Raw genomic sequence first — 19,465 nt, forward strand, 5'->3', positions numbered from 1 at the left:
TTGGGATGTCTTGTTAAGAAGTTGGTTGTTCAGCAGTAGCCTGAGGGGAAAGATTTGCTGGGTCAGTCCCTTATGGGGAAGAAGCATTGCAGAGCTACCAAAACATGTGAGAGACCTCTGTTCTAGTGTTAATTGGCAAAAACACTGGATGACAGCATTTCAGTCAGTCAACATTATATGTGGAAAATACAGATGAGTAGACAATTCTACAAGACCAACATGACATGGTATCTCATGACAAACATATGGTCTGAATATACCTCAATTCGACGAACTCAATTCAAACATACTATAAATATTCTAACACGGCAGATCAACATGGTCAAAAAGAAAAGAAAATGAGACAGACATCTAAACAACTATGTTCGTGAATTCGTGGAAATGTTAGGTAAAAATGATATTTTGAATTCATCCCAAGTGGTCCGTCACACCATCGCGGGCGCGACAGTAGGTGGCAGTAGAGAGTAGGTCCGTCACAATATCGCAGGCGCGACAGCAGGTGGCAGTAGAGAGCAGGTCCGTCACAACAAACTAGCCAGCTGGAAGAAACAGGAAGCGCTATCTCACACAGCTAGCCGTTAGCTCAACAATCCCTCCGCCAACATGAATCAAGAAAAATATCCCCGGTCATCGATTGAGGATGATTTCAATTACGGCACCAATGTTGCAACGGCAAGCGTACAAATCCGTATGGGTGCGTATGTATCCGCGCATCTAACTAATGGGTTTATATTGCGAGTTGAACCTAGCTAGGCAGCTAACGTAGCTAAATATGAACCTGTTACCAAGCAACATATTTGATTAACTGTATATGGGACATATTGCCACGTTTATATAATCTGAATTATCACCAATGTTATGTTTTAAGGGGTTTAAAGTGCACCAGAAGCTCAGTTACTGGAGTAGCTAGCTAACTTGTTATAGAAGTTACGTGGAATTAGTTGGAAATGTAGTCAGTTAATGGGCTTATTAAACACTACTTGGCTAATAAGGTGAAAATCTGTTGACCTGGTTTGTGTGCCAACTAACCCAACATTATCTTATGATCTCATGATGTTTTCTTCTTTATAGACTTCCTACGCAAAGTCTACACCATCCTCTCACTGCAGATATTCATAACCACAGCTGTGTCTGCCCTCTTCATGTTCTGTGAGCCCGTCAAAAACTTCATACATTCAAGGTAAAACCACACCTCTCCCCTCCGTTTGGCTTTATCTGCCCAGCAGTGCAGTGACTGGGCAAAATAAAAGTCTTTGTACATTCAGGTGATATACAGTATCTCTCCCTGCACTGTGTTCACAGTCCTTCTGTGGTGCTGATATCAGCTGTTGGGTCGCTGGTTTTGATTGTTGCCTTGGCTATCTACCGACACCAGCATCCCGTCAACCTCTATTTACTTTTGGGATTTGTGAGTACTCTTTTCTTAGCTTTCATACAGCTTGGACCTAAAAGAAGAAGAAGAAGAAGAAATGTACTTTACAAAGAACTTTACACACTGTGTCATTATGGTTTTGTTGCAGACTCTGTTAGAAGCTGTGTCTGTTGCCACAGCTGGTAAGTTAAACCTACTTTTCTTCTTTCCATGCTAAATGCAGCCTGTTGTCTTCAGTGTAAGTCTGTAACTTTGTGTGCACCTGTTAAATTCTGGCAGCAACGTGGATGACTGACATGTACCTGTTGTAAATAAAACAATGGCATTGTGTACTGAGAGCACCCAGCGAAACTTAACCATAGGTAACAATTACTTCACATATTGAGTAATGTAACCAAAGACTGGCCATGCAAACAGCCCTAGACTCAAGAAGTAGTGATAAATTATGATGACGTTTGATCACTGTGTTTTGTAATGTTGTGTTCTCCATTATAGTAAACATAAAACTCTTTTCCCTTTTTTGCAGTGACTTTCTATGAATACTCAGTAGTGTTCCAGGCCTTCATCCTCACAACTGCTGTATTTGCTGGCCTGACTGCCTACACTTTCCAGTCTAAGCGGGACTTCAGCAAGCTCGGAGCTGGGTAATTCTCCTTACGTCTCACAGCCTTTGTTTCTCTTTCCACTGTGTGTTGATCTTATAATTCCAAGGTCTCACACTCACTGTCCATTTCCTTTGCCAGGCTGTTTGCTGCCCTGTGGATTCTGATCATTGCGAGCTTCATGCGGGTGAGTGCCGATTCTGGACAATCTTAATGCGCCTCAGCTGCCCTGTCTTAGATTAATCCTTAGTTCACTTACTCCAACGTTTCAATGGTAATCCCTCCACTTATATTTACTGTGTTTGCTGACTGGATCCTCCCACTGACTGGCAGCTGTTTTTCCACAACGACATGGTGGAGCTGGTGTTCGCTGGTTCCGGTGCCCTGCTCTTCTGCGGCTTCATCATCTACGACACTCATCTGCTCATGCGCAAGCTGTCGCCCGAGGAACACGTGCTGGCCTCCATCAACCTCTACCTGGACATAGTCAACCTCTTCCTGCACATCCTGCGTATCCTCGACTCCATGAAGAAACACTAAAAGTCTGCATGTCCACCCCACCCCCATAGCCTTAGCCCCACCCACTTAGCATTAGCCCCACCCCTTTAGCCTTTACTCCAGTCCCTTACACTCGGCTTCTGCAGCATGACAGGTATTCACAGAGTAATGCCATGTTGGTAAAACTGGATAAATGTAGTCAGTGGATAAACTATGTAGACATTTTAGGCCAGTGTCAGAAAACAGCTATAGCACATATTGGCTACGATGCACACAATTATGTTAAAAAAATAAAATGAATCATAGTAGAATCATTAATTGTATTTGAGACTGGTGATGCGTTTCAGCAATTTTTGTACCATGTCCTATTCAGATCTTTGTTGATGTTTTAGGTGAATGTATTGTAACATAGGTGTGATGCTCCTTATTCTCTTTACTCAAAAATCATTCAGTTTGTGACATGGTCCTTTTTAAATTTATTTTGAGACACCAAACGTCACTGCACTTGCATGCTTAGCTGTGTGTATTCTGAACTATGTGTAACATTTGGGATTTTGTAGTTCATTATACTTCAAAATATTGTAATAGTTATCTCACCTCGGAGCATGATTGGATAATTCTGTAGTTCTGAATAGGGACCACTTCTGATGTATGTTTACTCTGGAGATTAATTTGTTGTTCCTTGCCTCTGCCTTCAGGTCTGTATAATGTGGATGTGTTTCCTCCTCGATGGCTTTGTGTTAGTGAAAATGGAACAAAATGTCAATTATGAACTGCAGTGGTTGGTGAGCATTGGATGATGACCGTAATCTATCATAATGTGATTCTGCTTTCAAGGTATAACAATGATTACTACTTCAGGAAATAAGGCAGCAAAATTAGTTAAATATGTGTTCAGAAAAGCTATAGCGCATCTGAAACACTTGACTATTAAAAATTTCATACTGCATAATTTCATATAGTATAATTTCCATATTTCTTATAATTGCCAATTGTAAGCCTATATTGACATTGTGTAGAAAAAAACTGGAGTGTGAACTAAAATGATGCATTTGTAATGCATTGATATTATGGTCGCCACAACCCCATTCTCATCTTTTAGGGACTAGCCTATTTATGGTGACCGTCTAGTTAATGAGATGCAACATAATTGCTTAATCCTGAGATCCACAGTGCTATTTTGCATGCATGCCATTGTCTTTGGACATTCTGATGTGAATATCCTGGAAGAGGACTTCTGTAGGCTTTAATTTATTACCACAAGTGCAATACCTATTTTAATAGGGATATCCAAATATCTGTTTAAATGAATTTATTTACTATGTTGTATCAACTGAAATGTAACAAATGGTAATTAAATAATATTTAAAAAATACATCAAAAAAGGTTGCACCTCCAATATTCATTCCTGTGATATGGTTCCTGCTTTTGTGTTGTTTGTATTTAGTTTTTATTTTTCATGGAGGTTCATTTACATAGATAATATATAACTAAACACAATTTAACCAGAAGCAGCAGTAAATGTAAACTGTTTGACGTTTCTGACTGAAACACTGAAGTAGTAGACGTAACCTGTTTTGGAAATACAAGGCCAAATGTCTGGAGTTGTATTTTCTGTTTAGCTTCTAGAAATTGCCGATCCATACGTTTCCCAAAATCAAGTTTACAGACTTTGTAACTTTAAAGTCTGTATTTCTAGGAGTAAATCGGGACTGCGGCTGATGTCCTGTCTCAAAACTTCGGGGATTTCCAGTTTGTCGACGTCTTCTTTTCTCACCAGTTGTCGGATGAACGTTGAGCAGTATTCTTGTAAGGAGTACACTGTTACAAGCAAACCACAAGGAACATTTAAACGTGTTACATATAAACAAGGTGAGGGATATTTAAAAAGCTCATAGTAAATTGGTCATCCAGAGAAGAGGAGACGTACCGGGTGTGGTAACGAGGACTGTCCGGTACACCGGGCGGCCATCGTCCCCGTACAGCGCAGCTGCTGGTAAATAAACCTCACGCAAGTTCGCCAGCAGTTTTGATCCGTCTGATGCTCGAAAAATCCAGGGATGTGCTGCAAAAACCCCACAACACCGTCACTGAGATACAGATTTATAATCTACACTTCTCAAAGATTTGATTATACAGTTCGTGTGGTCTGGGGAAGCCCATCTCAGTCTACGTACTCAGATATGTGTTCATTTTAAGTGTTTCCCCAGGTCTTATGTCGCCATATGAGACTGGAGCTCCTGAGAAGTTCAACCACCACGCTCTCGCTTTCTTGCTGGATTTGTTGACAAAGTCGACATAAGTGGGCTCTAGTGAATGGAGAGATTTGAGTGGTTGGAGAGCTTCCTCGTCGGCCATTGTGTTTGTCACACAATGCAAAAAAAAAGAGTAACTTTCGTTATGTTTGCCACAAGGGGGCGCAGTTACATCAGGCGTAAGGAAAGATCAATGCGTGGTAAAATAGGAACTGATTAGGTAATTAACTGATTTAGCTAATTATCCACATGTGAACAGAGGGCGGGGCTATGCAAGATATGCGTCGGAACGTGAAAAAACCTGCCACCCCACATAGTGTAAACGTGAAACGTGTAAATGCGTGAATGCAATCCTAGTAAACAATTACATCTGTCATGTGTTTAGTGTTATTTTTAGACGTTTCATCATAAACAGAATCGAAACAGGAATCAAATTATATGTAGTTCCTACCATTTCTCTCTCTCTCTCTCTGCTTTAAATCGTCCTTGAAGTGAATGTGTTGCTTATTGTTCAACGTTCAAGTCATCTTGCTTAATCAAAACATGATTATTAGACTCATAAATACAATAAAAAACGCCTAATTACATTCGTTTGTCAACTTTGTGATCAAGTTATCTCAATGCAAAATTCAGTACTAAATCTATATGTATGTCATGCCCATGTATCCAAACTATTCACCATTTTAGCTACTGTATATTTCATAGGTTGTGTTATTTTCTGTAATGTATGGAAGAGAAATGAACAGAAATGGAAACATGAATTTATTTCCTCCACAAATAGAACAGGGAAAGAAAAAGTTAAAGAGGAAACAGTAAGATGGATGAGTGGAGATAGACAAGGTAGAAGCAGATGGAGTTCATGCCGAGACAGAAAAGGTTCGAGAGTAGCACAGCAGTTCTTCATGCTGGTTTAAATCATTATGTCTACACTTTAATAAATAATGATGTTGCACCACTTCTTGTGTTTCTGCCAGTCCGTGTACAACATCCTGGACAGTGATACGCACCTACTTAGACACCTTATCATAAACTGCTGAAATTATTATCTAAAGAAATGTTTATACCCTTATACATGCAGAAGAATATTTTATATATATATTTGTTTGTTCCCTCTGGTGCATCCATATTAATTAAGAGCAGTACTGTATTGGTACTACCTTGGACACACCATATATCTGAAAAAGAGATATGTTGTGTGTGTGTGTGTGTGTGTGTGTGTGTGTGTGTGTGTGTGTGTGTGTGTGTGTGTGTGTCTAAACCTCATCTGAATCTGAGTTGGTCCCGGTTTGTTTAAGGGGTCACAATGAGCCGTCCATCCTTTCTCCTCCAAACCCCATCCTGAAAGCTCCCCTAAGATGGGTGAGATCCACTTAAAATTCCAGGCTGCTTGGTCGTCCTGAGGAAGGATGGGGGGCACTTCCAAATTCTTGTGGGATGACAGCACGGCTTTGATGTTGGGGGGAAGAGGGCTCTTGTCCTTTGGAGATCCGCATTCGTTGCTGCTCCCTCACTAAAGCGTGCACCACCTGCACATATTACTCTACTGTCCTCTCACAGCAGTCACTGCCTGCTACACACACAGAATACTATTATCTATACACATATTCACATACAGCACATATATGGATAACGATACATGTTTACATTTAATATTTGAACACTCATTAATTTAATTAATCATCAAATAAAAAAACTATTATATGTTCTTTTTTTTTTCCATTTCCAGATCCACTTCTTCTTTGTCAGCAGACACTTCAGGGGTCTTAGCGACCAAATATCCATTAAATCTCAAATATGTAGCCAGTGCACCTTAGACACGAATATCCTGAAAACACACCCAAGCTTTGCTCTGCCATTGTCTGCTGGCTCCCAAACAAATCTGGATGCATTTTCAAGTTGATTTTAGCCGCACTCTTGGCATTTTTAAAAAATTCATTTTCTAATTTGTGCTGCTTTTAATCTCAGGCATATTTTCCGTTGTGTGCGAGGGTGTGCTGTGTGACGACAGGCCAGCAGGTTTCCCTCTGATTGTACTCGGCAGCTTTGGCACAGTGCCGTGGGAGTTTTGTTCTTCTCTCCAGACGTTTGCAGTGGGCTGCGTCTGGCCGATTTCACAACCTGCTTCAAGGAGCCCGAGTGCTGAACTGAGCCCAGTTGCTCTGTCTGTTCAGCAGTGTCTCTCCACTGTTATGATTATGACCAGATCTAAAAGCCTTTCCTTCTCATGCATATGAGCCTGACCTGCCATTGACTCTGCTAACAGCTGTGTTGCCAGAGCACATTTGTGTCCTCATTAAAGGGGTAATGGGTGTATTCACGTCCTGCAGGGCACTTCGGGGGAACACACAGCGTTACCTGGATATCAGGATCATCCTGTCATCACCGAACATCCTCTTGTGGGTGTTAATCACCATGTCTTCAGATGTGTACCTTACAACTGATAATACCAGTTGCCCCCTAATTCCTCTCCATGCCCTTTCCAGCTCTGAGCCGACGATTATGGGACACAGGCTCATCTACTGGCCTATTTTTCCACTTGGTCTTTGATGTCTCGCTCTCTGTCTAGCGTGATGGGTCTGCCTCGCGTGGAAGCTTCGCATATGATGCCTTCGTGCACAAGTGAGCCCCCTGCTCCATCTGGCTTCTTTCATTTAAAATGAACAACACAGCATAGCAGATATTCCATGAGAATCAGACACTACCTACAGGACAGTGTTTCTTACAGGACTGTGTTTTGATAGATGTCTTGAAGAACTCATTCTCACTTCTTTGACAACTGAAGCACAGCTCTATCCATACAATAAAAAACATTTTCTCCCAACAATTATAAACCTAGTTAAAGTCACATAGTCCCTACAGGAATCAGTTCTACAGCTGCTGAGGTCATCATAACTGCAGCACATCTGACCACACCCAGACCACTCCCAGACCTTCCCAGACTGGCCCCAAACCGCTCCCAGACCGCCACAGATTGCTCCCAAACCACTCCCAGACCGCCCCCAGACCACCCCAGACCGCCCCCAGGCCACTCCCAGACCACGCCAGACCACCCCAGAACGCTCCCAGACCTTCCCAGACCGGCCCCAGACCGCCCCTGCCCCCTGCAGGCTATGCAGATGTCAGAGGGAACTTTGAAAGCAGCATCAACCAAAACTATAAAGAGCCGAGGACGTGGTGACTGTGTCCAAGGTTACTGCCGTTCCGCTTGCTGGGTACATTTTTGAGATTCCACAGCATGTTTTTGTTATCGTTGGATTTTCCCCATGAAAGGTGACCCGGCGAGGCTCCAGGGAGCCTGGTGCTCTGGGCGGAGCCGCTACATGTCATCGGGCCGGCACCAGCGCCCCCACCAGCTCGTTAGAGCCCTCCGTCTTCTCTAGTCACCTTGCAACTTCCCCTTGATGACAGGACGCAGCGGAGCGGAGAGGTTTATCAGTGGCACGTTACTGGTCCTGGGATAACTATCATCAGTCCATTGTGTTTTGATTAACTTAGTTAAAATAGCACAGAACAAGATACGTTTTTATCATTAGTGTTCGACTTTTTAATTATGCACCAGTGATTTCCACAGCAGATGTTCAACTGAAAGTCTGCTTTTTAGACTGCATTCCCCACTTAGTAGCCGAAACTATATGAAGTATTCAGTGTTTAACCAGTAGATGTATGTACTGTTGCCCTGAGGTTGGGCTAGAAGAGGGTGAATCAGAGCTTCGGGCTGCTTTGTGAGTGATATGTGGGTGGACCAGCACTGTGGCATCTGTTCATTAACAACAGCAGGTGGTTGCAGCTACTTTATGGGGCTGGTGGTTGAACGAGAACATTCTTCTCAGATGACACAACCTTTCACTTTACACAAGAAAAAAAGCAAACGCTCATTGATTCAAGATTCAAATAACATACTAACTAACAGCGTTGGATACAAGGCCTCCGACACATCGGCGAGCTGGCCTGCACAGTCATATGGCAGTCCATCTCTCTGTCTAAAATGTAGGCTTTCTAATTTTTTTAAACACTATGTCTACTCCCTTCCCCCCCCCAACCCAGTACATTACGATGTGTAATTTGCAGTGGTTTCACAATGTGTCCACCAAGCGAGGCAGTCAGTGAGGGACCCAACACAGCGACGTCCGTGTCCCTGCCGCTCAGGTCGGCGGCCTGCAAAACCTCAGGCGTCATCTTCTCTTGCCCCACAGCAGACCCCACAGCACACGGGAGAAATGACTAACGCTGGATATAAATACTGCTGCTTATACAACTCTCTGAAGATGTTTGGTATCAGTAGGGAACCAAGACGCACCATGTAAGCAGTGGTACATGAATTTATGAAATGCATTTTGTCTTTTTTGTAGGTATTCTAATTCAATGTAAACAATGGAGAATCTGGCACAGCTGATGCTTTAGGCATTGTGTGAATTATAGTAGTTGCAGTGTGAACAGTGATATGTTGTCAGGAATCGGAAAGGCTCAGCTGATGGCATGCTGGAGACACTAAGGAATGAGATGGCTTTATTTGACTGATATCACACCCAGATGAACATAAGTCTTTTTCTTATCACATTTTCTATGTCTATAACATGAAGCAGCCTAAGAGCATTCAGCATATTCAACTAAGTATCTGAACTTTGAGTAAAGTATACACTGACTATCCTACTTTATTATAACATCTAGATATAGTTCCATTTCACATGGCATGTAGCTACAGAATAAACCTGGAGAACCAAGCCCCCATAATGCAAGCATACGTATTCAGAGAGATCTTCACTGATTCGTTGTCCATGTGTAGATGAGAAAGGGAATGTTGATTAAACCAAAGGACGTGAACTGAAAACAGCAGTTACCATCCTCAGTCAGGTCATACAAACACAAAAGTGCCTCTGGTCTGTAATGTACTCCCTGTGATTCATGCCCATATTTACAGTAGAGCTGCAGACCTCCCCACAAAACATCGCGGGCCGGACTCCACTGAACACAAAGCGGCCTGTGACTCACCCCCACTGGCGTCTGTGAGGCTGGGTGGAGGGGGGAGCGGTTTAGTGCCAGAAAGGAACAGAGAGCTGGACTTTGGCTGTGAAAGGGGATATCAGGAACATGAAGAAAACGTCTGCCTCTGGTGTAAGGTGTAAGGGTCCCAGGGAGGATGCTGGGTAATGAAGAGGGTGGGGGATGAGTGCTGGACCCCCGGAGAGGTCAGGAAGCTTAAACAACATAGTTGGTGTCGGAGGGCTGGTGGATGTCAGGTGTCACCCTTGGGTCCTTCTCTGATGTGGTGTGGGGCTTTGGCCTGGGTCCGGAGGGGCGGTGAATCGTTGACAATCCACCACGGTACCCTGGAAGGACAGAGGCACAGGCGGGGGTAAGAAGACAGAGAAAACTGATGCCTAATTAAGGATGGTCCCCTTAGCTTGTGGTCAGGTCATCTTCTGTTTATCAAAGTAAATAGTGTGATATGGATGAAAGTTTACTAATTACTCAGAAATTAACTAATTATTTTCTAATACACAGATTCATCAGTAGCTTGTAAGTCAATGCCATTAAATGAATGACTGAAACCACATGTGCTGTGAAATGAACAGTAGCAAATGGTGGTTGCCAGTTCCACAATGCCTGTAAGCCTGCAGGCCTCCCTCCGCTGCCATAGAAGAGAATGAAGCGTGGCCGCACGGAAGAGGCAACCCAGCCCAGTGCTCCGCTCCTGCTTTTCACTTGAGCTTCCGGAAGAGTCCGGGCTATAGAGTTACACTCATCCCTATACGGGTTGCTATGTGTTGCCCAGGCTTGGGAAAGCGGCTTTTGGGGATTGTGGAGGGTGGTGGGGGTGGAGGTGGGTGGTGGTGGAGGTGGGTGGTGGTGGTGGTGGAGGTGGGTGGTGGTGGTGCGGGTGGTCAGGGGGGTCTGTGTTGCAATCAGGTTGCTGAATTACTCTTATTACAGTGACGTCCATGCCAACCGTCCCGGCATTGACACTTGTTTGGCTCCGCACAGATCCCGTGTGATCCGCAGCTGGGCTCGCAGACAGCTGTACACACACACACACACACACACACACACACACACACACACACACACACACACACACACACACACACACACACACACACACACAGACACAAACACACACAAACCCATGCACAGAAACACAATGTTTAGCCTCAACATTTAGAGGGGAAGTCATGCTGTTTAGGAAATCCAAAAGCAGTTATAGTCTGTTCTGTGAGCCCAGTGACCACCAGCTGTCCAAATGTGTGTGTGTGTGTGTGTGTGTGTGTGTAAGCATCTTACAGTACTGCTGTAACGAGTACAAAAAACTTATTTTTCTTTTCAAAGATGGCAACAAAAACATGAAAACAAGTGTACGGTAGCCGGACCAGTTAAGGACGCCCTCACCCTTGGAGCACAGATCGCCATGGTAACCCTTGCTGCACTTGCAGGTGTTCTTGCCCATACATCTGCCCCCGTTACGGCAGGCTTGGCGGCATTTACCTACAACACAAACACGGCTCAACCACCACAGCTGCGGCTTGATTAACCAATATAGCACACCTGGACAACACACCGCACAGCCGGCCAATCACCACACCGAACCAGCATTCAGCACAGCCAGCCAATCACACCGAGCCAGTATTCAGCACAGCCAGCCAATCACACTGAGCCAGAATTCAGCACAGCCATCACAGTGGGATGATAGTACATAACTAACAAGCATAAATGAAAGTAAGTACATTTGAGTCAATGCAAAAGTTATTACCTGAAAAATGTGAAAATTTATGCATGTATTAACATTAGACATGGGCTTAACTTCTACATTTAGTCATCATTCACAAGATTCAGTAACGACTCAGTAACTACTGAAAATGACATCATAGCTACATTGAAACTAAAACTGAATGCAATTAGTTACAAACGTGAATGAGTCCAGACCCACCAGCCAGTTCATGCATTGCAAGGGGTTAATAAGATCCATTAAGCAGTGGAAACTGTGAATCATGCATCTTAAAGAAATAACAACATCAGTTCTGCTTTTAAAGCCCTCAGATAATTAACAGCCAACTATGGGATATAAAAGTAGGAAGTAATTGAAACGATATGAGGGGAAATTTAACACATTTGAAAAACAAGGGTGTGGATGTATAGTTTTGAAGAGCTCCTTATGGTTCTTGTAGATGGTCGAATCCCACTGAAGTTCAGTGGGCCTTTTGTACTGTAACATATGGATGAAACCACTGATATCTTCAAGAAAAAAATAACCTCAATATGGTCACTTCTTCAAAGCGTGTTTTCACAGAGAGAGTGTTACCCGATCCTACGGGGGATCAGAATGAACAGATGAGATCGGTACTGCCCAGGCGTTTCAGACCAGTGTTTCCAGACGAAGATGGAGTGGGGTGTTGGAAATACTACATCGCTCTGTTCTCCACGGAAAGCCCTGGACGCCCTAGCCCTGGGCTTAATCTGCGTCTTAAGATAAATGGGTTGAATGGCTTAATGCTCAATCCCCTGAGCTGCTGCCTTTGGGAGGTGATCGTTCGTAATGCGAAAACATGTCGTCTTTGAGTTGGGGTGATGAAACAGAATCAGATGACCAGTAAGCATGAAGAGGCATGTGCAGACATAACCAGACATTAAACAGACATTAACCAGACTAAACATGTATATCAAAAATTATATCTATAAGCATTGTAATTTACTGGCATATATTAGTGGTCCTTTCACTAACATTGTCTACAGCTTATAGCTACTCTTTCTACCATAACAATAACAATAAATACCATAAATATATAAATAAACACCGTAACAGTAAATATCATAATATCTAAAAACATAGTGTTTCATACGCAGGTAACTGTCTGACTAGTAATGGTACTAATGCCCTGAGCCCTCAGACTGAGAGTCGGTGTTTGTGGCTGTCGTTACACTGCATGACTTTACGTTTGCCCACACAGGTGCTGGGCGTTTTGCCACCCTGGTGTGACCACACTTCAGCTAGGACACTGATTGGACGGGCTGCTCTAAACACGGTGTGAGGTGACACACGCATCACGACAAATGGAAAGTCTCTTTAAAATCAGGCACTGGAAAATGAGACCAAAGTTTTCAGCAGGGGTTTGATCCAGTTATTCCTGGAAAACGTAAAGGCCAAGTTCACACAGTACACAACATTTCTGCTGAATTCTCTACCTGTACTGATACTGAAGTGACTACTGCACTAAACAGATATGCTCCATAGGGGGACACAGTAATACTGAAAATAACCTTTCAGACCTTTTTGTAAAACTCAAACCTATGAGTGTAAAGCTGATCTTGACTCAGTTGCCTTCTGGCTCTGTAATTGTATCCACTTGAATATGCTAGAAAAAACTGACCATAGATCTGCATTATTGCTCTACCCAGGCTAAGACGTTTGGATTTATGAGAGGTCTGTTTGTACTCACTCTTTTCACAGCGGCTGCCCTCAAAGCCAGTGGGGCAGACACATTTCCCGGGGTAGAAACATGTCCCCCCATTAAAACAGGTAGTGCTGCAGTTAGCTGCAAACAGAAGAAGGTGAGGCCAGTCAAGGCTGCTTAAAGGCCGACCCGTCTGAGCAAAGTACAGCGGAAAAACCAACTGGTCAAAATCAAGGACAAATGATGTAGGATTTACCTTTATCACAACTTCCTCCATAGTAACCAGGAGGACAAACACACAGTCCTGGACTCATACAGAGACCTCCGTTCATGCATCCAGGTGAACACAGAGCTGAGAGAAGAACGTGAGAGGACAATACTGTGACTTATTCGCCCAAATGCACTGCACTCAACAACATAGTGAAATAAAGTAAGTGCTAGTTTTATTAAACACGTCCCCTTTTCAGGTGAACAGCACACTCCTTTGATATGGTTTGGATGGTGTCATAGTCAAAGTACCCAAGTAATATAATAAATGTAATCCACTATAAAACCACATTTAAAGAATTCAGGATTTTCATAAATACAATGAAATTGTAATATATAGTATACTTCAAAATGCACTTTACTCCCTCAGTGGTTAATGCAGGGACACTGGCTTGCTTGAACAGAGTTCAGATTTTTTTGTTGTGCTGACTGTTGCAGGTTTTTAGAACCAGGGTTACCTTCTAGAACCTGGGTTACCTTCTAGAACCTGGGTTACCTTTTTCACAATGCGTGCCATAGAACCCATCGCGGCACTCGCAGACCTGCCTCTCGCTGCAGTAGCCGCCGTTCCTGCAGCCCCCAGGACACTTCGCTTCAGAGGGTGAGAGGAGAGAGAGAGAGAGAGAGAGAGAGAGAGAGAGAGAGAGAGAGAGAGAGAGAGAGAGAGAGAGAGAGAGAGAGAGAGGCAGAGAGCGCAACAGTGCGACGTGAGCTCTACTGCCCCTGTGGCTCTGCGTCTTCCTCACCACTTCAAGGGTTGTCACATTCCGACAGTGTGGCAACAGAATTCAAAAGCAGTTGTGTCTTCAAGAGAAGTGAGCAGCAGTTTTTTGAAGGACAAAAAAGCCACAATTCAAAAGCTTTGAGGTGAAACCACGGTGTCATCAAGTCCATGAAACATGTCGCATCCAATATAGTGTTTTAAATTTGGAATCATGGTTTATCAAAAGCTTGCTGTCTCTGAAGACCATGTGGTCAATGTACATTAAAGGCTCATGCCAGGAAAACAAGTGTAGATTTCAGATGTGTTTCCTTTCTGTCTAGAAGCTGGAATATTCATAACAGCTGACCAGCTGTGCTGAGGAGAACCAGGCAGCGGATCTCAGCCCCTTGTTACAGCCCAAATACAAAATTAGCCAGCGTGTTTGTCTCCTCTTCCAAAACAAATCTAGCCTGAAGCCACTGTGAGCTTCTGTGCCATGACTTTACCACAGCCATGACAATCTCACAGAGACCAAGACTCAATCGCTTCTGTTGCTTCTTTGCACACCTTATGTTGGATCAGGCTTCTCTGAAGTGGCACGAATCTGAAATGTGTGTAGCGTGGTCGCTCCTTGGGCCTGAGGGCCTGCTGTGTGCTGCTGTACGGTGGCGGCCATTACAACACCTTCAGCTGCCACTGAGGTACAAGCTGCTTCCTCCCCACTGGAACACTCCAGCCAGATGGACCATTTGATCTGTGGTGTCTATGTGTAGGGGGTGTGTAAGGAATGTTACACTAGGTCTGTGTGTACGTGTGTGTGTGTGTGTGTGTGTGTGTGTGTGTGTGTGTGTGTGTGTGTGTGTGTGTGTGTGTGTGTGTGATGAGTGGCTCTGGTCTCTCATTCTCACAGGCTGTTGCAGCTGGCAGATTTCACATGACATCACAGGCCTCTGAGTGTGAAATGCAGTGGTGTCTGTATCTCATCTCTCGTCCTCCTACTCTCCACCATTCTTATCATGTCTTATCATCTCTCGTCATGTTGCCTTCTGGATGAAACTCAACATATGCCTTCACCGTCTAAGGCAAACGCACTCTGTATAGCGCTGCCGTTGAATATAGCAGGAAAGCAGTCGTTTACGTGCTTCCATATCATTTTAATGCAAGCTGTACATTAGCTGGTGCCTAAATTAGCGCAGCCTGACAAGGGAAGACCTGCCGATTGCTTATTCGGAGGACTGGAACCACAGACCACGACTTGGGTCGTCTGTCATCAGACAGAGAGCTGAGGCTCCTGCCGTGGCTCCCAAGAGGCACGAGGTTTGCCCAGTCTGCCTCTCCTACATCCTGTCTTCCCTCCTGTGTGCTCACACAGCCCAGAAACCAGATTTAATGACAAAGCAGCTCACAGCACCAATCCAAAGACTGACACAGATCATCACTTTGAAAAGGAAGGCCTATTTTTTGAGGGGGCGGGGAGGGGGGTACATTCATTATAATTTGTATCAAACTTTTTAATTAGCTGTATACAGTTTCTACTGACCCCAATTGTTGTACAATGATGTATGTTTTTTTATTTCATTAAACAGTCTGAATGGATGTGTAGCTGGTATGCATGAAGATCCTAACCTCTCTGACAGGACTTGAAGAAGATGGCATTGTGTGGCGTCCTCAGAACGATGTTTCCACCCCCATCCATCACTAGGATGGTGACCTCGAATGCCGCGACGCCGTCCTGGTCGCCTCGGCACGGGAAGCCGACCCGGACCACTGCGCGTGCAAACCGGTGTCTCGTGTTAGCATGCACGCGCTAGTAAACAGGTTACAAAGCTTCTGTAGTGTCTCCTCCAAACTCAGTCAGGATACAAAAACCCATTAGACATAATCCATGCCCAAAAAGAGTCTCTTATAATGCAACTTGCCATTTTTTACATACTAGTAAGTGCTTATTGACCTGAGGTTTTGTGCGGTATGGAGCCCAATCGGGGGACGTTGACGGTAGGGTCGTCCATGATGTCTTTGTCAAATGAACGTAGAGTCTGGAACTCGTAGAAGTACTCAGCCTGCAGTGGAAAGAGACTGGTCTTCACTTTCTTTCTTTAGGTAACTAAAGTAAAAAAAACTGACGACTGACGTCTGGGCCTCCAGTGTTTGTGGCCATGCCGTGAAAGCAGAAGATAACCCTCCAGTAGTGGAGCACATCTATCTGCAAGGGATGGACGGCCCCTCACGGCTACAGCACGAGTATGGATGGGAATCGGCTCCAAAAGGGACAAGGCTTTCTTCCCTGAATAATGCCCTCAAAGCTTTGAAAATTATACACTTGACAGAATGGCTGTGATTGAACAGTAAAACGCACACAGACCACACAAAAAAAAAGTCTCAAAAGGAGATGAAAGCAAGTGACATCCAGCCCTGCTCTCTCCACCACTCCCTTCTCCGTCCTCCTCTCTAGATTTCTGGAGCAGGGCGGCGTGTGATGAAGAGAAAAACACGCAGGCCGTGTGGAGAGCTTTGCTAATCCCGCTGCTGAATGGTAATAACCAACACAGATAGCGCCTGCCATCAGCCTTTTATGCCCGAGGCCTTTGTTCTTAAAGCCTCCACGGCAGGCTTTGAAGTGCGAAGTAAGAGCCCAAGAAAGAGAGGGCCCTCTCTCTCTTTTCTGTCTCCCTCTTTCTGTACCTCTCTCTTTGTGCTGTATCCCTCGCTCTTTCTCTCGGTAACCCCTCTTCCCTTTTACTCCTCTCTTTTTCACTGAGTCAACATGCCATTTGCAGATTATGATCTCAGTGTGCGTGGACAAATCATTGGTGAGTAGGGGGCGAAAACAAAAAGGAAATTCTGATACATACCATCCACAACATCTGCTTTTTCCTGATACGCTCCCAGTGCTCATTTGGTAAATCAAAGCAATTTTAAATTCCTGTTCAATTATTTAGACCCCCAAAACCTTGGCTTCAGCAGAAAATGCAGAATTAACATGTACAATTTGAAACAGAAGATCCGACTTATAAAACCTTTAAAGATCTTTTTTTAAAAGTATGTATTATGTGAATCACTTTGGTGACATTATAAGGGTTCAAATACTCACATCATTGTGTAAATTTAACCATGAAATTCGAAAGTATGTTATCGCTCCTCGTAGTTTAATCTAATTATCAATAAACACAACACATTTATCCTGTTGCACGTTTGTGACTAAACTGTTGAACTGCAAATGTGCTACAGTGACATGCGGGTAGTTTAGCATCTGCTCACGTTAAACGAGTGTAACACCTAGAATAATGGACAATTGCCCCAGCTGCATCACTACGTAGCTGGTGGTCTTTATCCTTAGTTACTTGGCCAACTAACAGGATTCCCAGCTTTGAATAACACTTACGTAAAGTGTCAGTGAAGTTTGACGGTGCACAAGGAGACCACGTGTACGGTGAAAGCAAATTTTGCTCTTACCAACAAAGAGGGACGGACATGCAGTAGCAGTCCAAATGGACCTTTTTCCTTTAAAATAAAGCAAATAAAGTGCTGGCACGCGCCCGAGAATTTGACCCATGTTTTTAGTTTACAAATGGCCCAGATGCTTGGCACATGCTTGAAGAGGAGGGCTCAACACACGTTTGCGCTTTGATCCGTGCCGACAGAACCACACCAAAACGTTAAATGCCGCAATTGATATAAATTAAAATACCAAAAAAAAGAGAATAATTAAAAAAAGTCGCAAACTATGCTAAAATGTCCTGTTTACTTTACTATTTAAATAACAAAGAACACTATATAGACAACATGGTGCTCGATCATTACAGTCTCAGGATCAATATTTTTTTTTCTGCATTCTACGATTTTTTAAATACTTTATATTACTTTATTGTTGTTTATTATTAGTATGTAATATTGCTAACTGCGATTACAGCATTGTCCTAGATAATAATCTCAGGACGTTTATAGCAACGACAGTCATATAGATCTGATAATTATGTTGTAAGCGTACTGTATCTGTAAGCAGTGTGCTATATTGACCCTGTATTACCTGATCAGTCACTCGCCAGGTGAAGTTCACGTAGTGAATGTGAACAGGTATAGCGGGCATCCGCTGTTGCGCTTTCTTGAAGTCGTGAGTGAACGGGGCCATTCTGCCCTCTGACACAATCAAAATATCCTCCTCGAAACCTGTTGAATGAAACATTTCACCATTCCTCTCTTCAAACTGATATAATACAAACTTTCACTCCCATTTCAAAGAGCTGGTTAAATACATGATCTCAATTCAAATTCGGATTCCTATAGAAAATGTAGGATGCTTAAAAATATTGCGACATCAATATTGGCATTACGCAACGTTTACTCTGTTTACCTATTAATATCCTAGCTTGGTTAGCATCAATCCACATGCACAGACTTCCTTGCTCTGGGGCAGCTTCGACTAACAAACCCCCCAAAAGTAGAAAAAAATAGGTCTTAAAAAATAGCTGAAACACAGACGTCCTGAAAGCCATTCCGCACAGTTCTTGTCCTTGTGTACTGGTAAATGCAGTATTTAATATCTCCTTCTTTCACTCCCGTATTAAATCTATCCAACTGCGTCTTGAATTGACAGAAGAGAAATGCCTGCACTACTCCGCAGGCTGCTTGTATACACCAGGACATGTAATTCTGCGCCCCGTCCACAGGGTGGCGTGATGTGCCAAGAGGACGTCGGGAACTGAAAGGTTACAGGCAATTACAGATCCTGGATCTTGTTAGGTAAACAGTTAAAAACTGTTAAAAACACAAAAAACTATATTCACAAATATATTCATAAATAAATATATAATTTTACATATATTATACATACATACATACATACATAATTTTTATATATGTATATATTTATGAGAAATATATATATATATATATATATATATATATATATATATATATATATATATATATATATATATATATATATATATATATATTTCTCATAAATATATATATTTATATTATATATATATATATATATGTATATATATATATATATATATATATATATATATATATATATATATATATATATATATATATATATATATATATATAATATATATATATAAATATATATATTTTTCTATATTCATAAATTGGTTACAGTCGTTTATGCGTTGACAAAATAGACTTATGGCTTATAAATGTAAGGTAAATTGCAAATGTAATTACGTTTGTGAAAACGCCCAAACCCCAAACCCCCACCGTCCACCCGGAATATTTCCCTTTAGTAAAATTAGTCAGTCAGAATGGCATTTCTGGCATTTAATGTTTTAATTACATTTCAGTTGAGTTTCAATTATAAGACCTAAATATGTTAATATTTCATTTTAACAATGAAATTTGGATTAAAAACCAAATAA

The 19,465-nt window shown here is 42.8% G+C and overlaps 3 protein-coding genes across 3 annotated transcripts; 1 reads left to right on the forward strand and 2 right to left on the reverse strand.

Moving 5' to 3' along the window:
* The first annotated feature begins 505 nt into the window (after positions 1 to 505).
* On the forward strand, positions 506 to 3,424 carry tmbim4 (transmembrane BAX inhibitor motif containing 4). The gene is made up of 7 exons (XM_077005020.1): positions 506 to 694; positions 1,072 to 1,180; positions 1,303 to 1,408; positions 1,521 to 1,554; positions 1,899 to 2,016; positions 2,116 to 2,161; positions 2,308 to 3,424. The coding sequence occupies exons 1-7, from the start codon at positions 604 to 606 to the stop codon at positions 2,512 to 2,514; spliced, it is 711 nt and encodes a 236-aa protein (XP_076861135.1). The 5' UTR covers positions 506 to 603; the 3' UTR covers positions 2,515 to 3,424.
* A 153-nt stretch (positions 3,425 to 3,577) lies between these two features.
* Positions 3,578 to 4,909, reverse strand: vhll (von Hippel-Lindau tumor suppressor like). The gene is made up of 3 exons (XM_077005021.1): positions 4,650 to 4,909; positions 4,403 to 4,537; positions 3,578 to 4,293 (listed from the first exon to the last, which is right to left on the reverse strand). The coding sequence occupies exons 1-3, from the start codon at positions 4,828 to 4,830 to the stop codon at positions 4,136 to 4,138; spliced, it is 474 nt and encodes a 157-aa protein (XP_076861136.1). The 5' UTR covers positions 4,831 to 4,909; the 3' UTR covers positions 3,578 to 4,135.
* A 4,310-nt stretch (positions 4,910 to 9,219) lies between these two features.
* wif1 (wnt inhibitory factor 1) lies at positions 9,220 to 18,702 on the reverse strand. Its single transcript, XM_077005022.1, has 10 exons — positions 18,433 to 18,702; positions 18,109 to 18,248; positions 16,033 to 16,141; positions 15,708 to 15,848; positions 13,875 to 13,970; positions 13,368 to 13,463; positions 13,157 to 13,252; positions 11,112 to 11,207; positions 10,648 to 10,743; positions 9,220 to 10,054 (listed from the first exon to the last, which is right to left on the reverse strand). Exons 1-10 carry the CDS (start codon positions 18,572 to 18,574, stop codon positions 9,924 to 9,926), a joined length of 1,143 nt encoding a protein of 380 aa, XP_076861137.1. The 5' UTR covers positions 18,575 to 18,702; the 3' UTR covers positions 9,220 to 9,923.
* Between the last annotated feature and the right edge of the window lie 763 nt (positions 18,703 to 19,465).

The sequence above is a fragment of the Brachyhypopomus gauderio genome, chromosome 5 (assembly GCF_052324685.1).
Source record: "Brachyhypopomus gauderio isolate BG-103 chromosome 5, BGAUD_0.2, whole genome shotgun sequence".
In the NCBI taxonomy this organism is placed as follows: domain Eukaryota; kingdom Metazoa; phylum Chordata; class Actinopteri; order Gymnotiformes; family Hypopomidae; genus Brachyhypopomus; species Brachyhypopomus gauderio.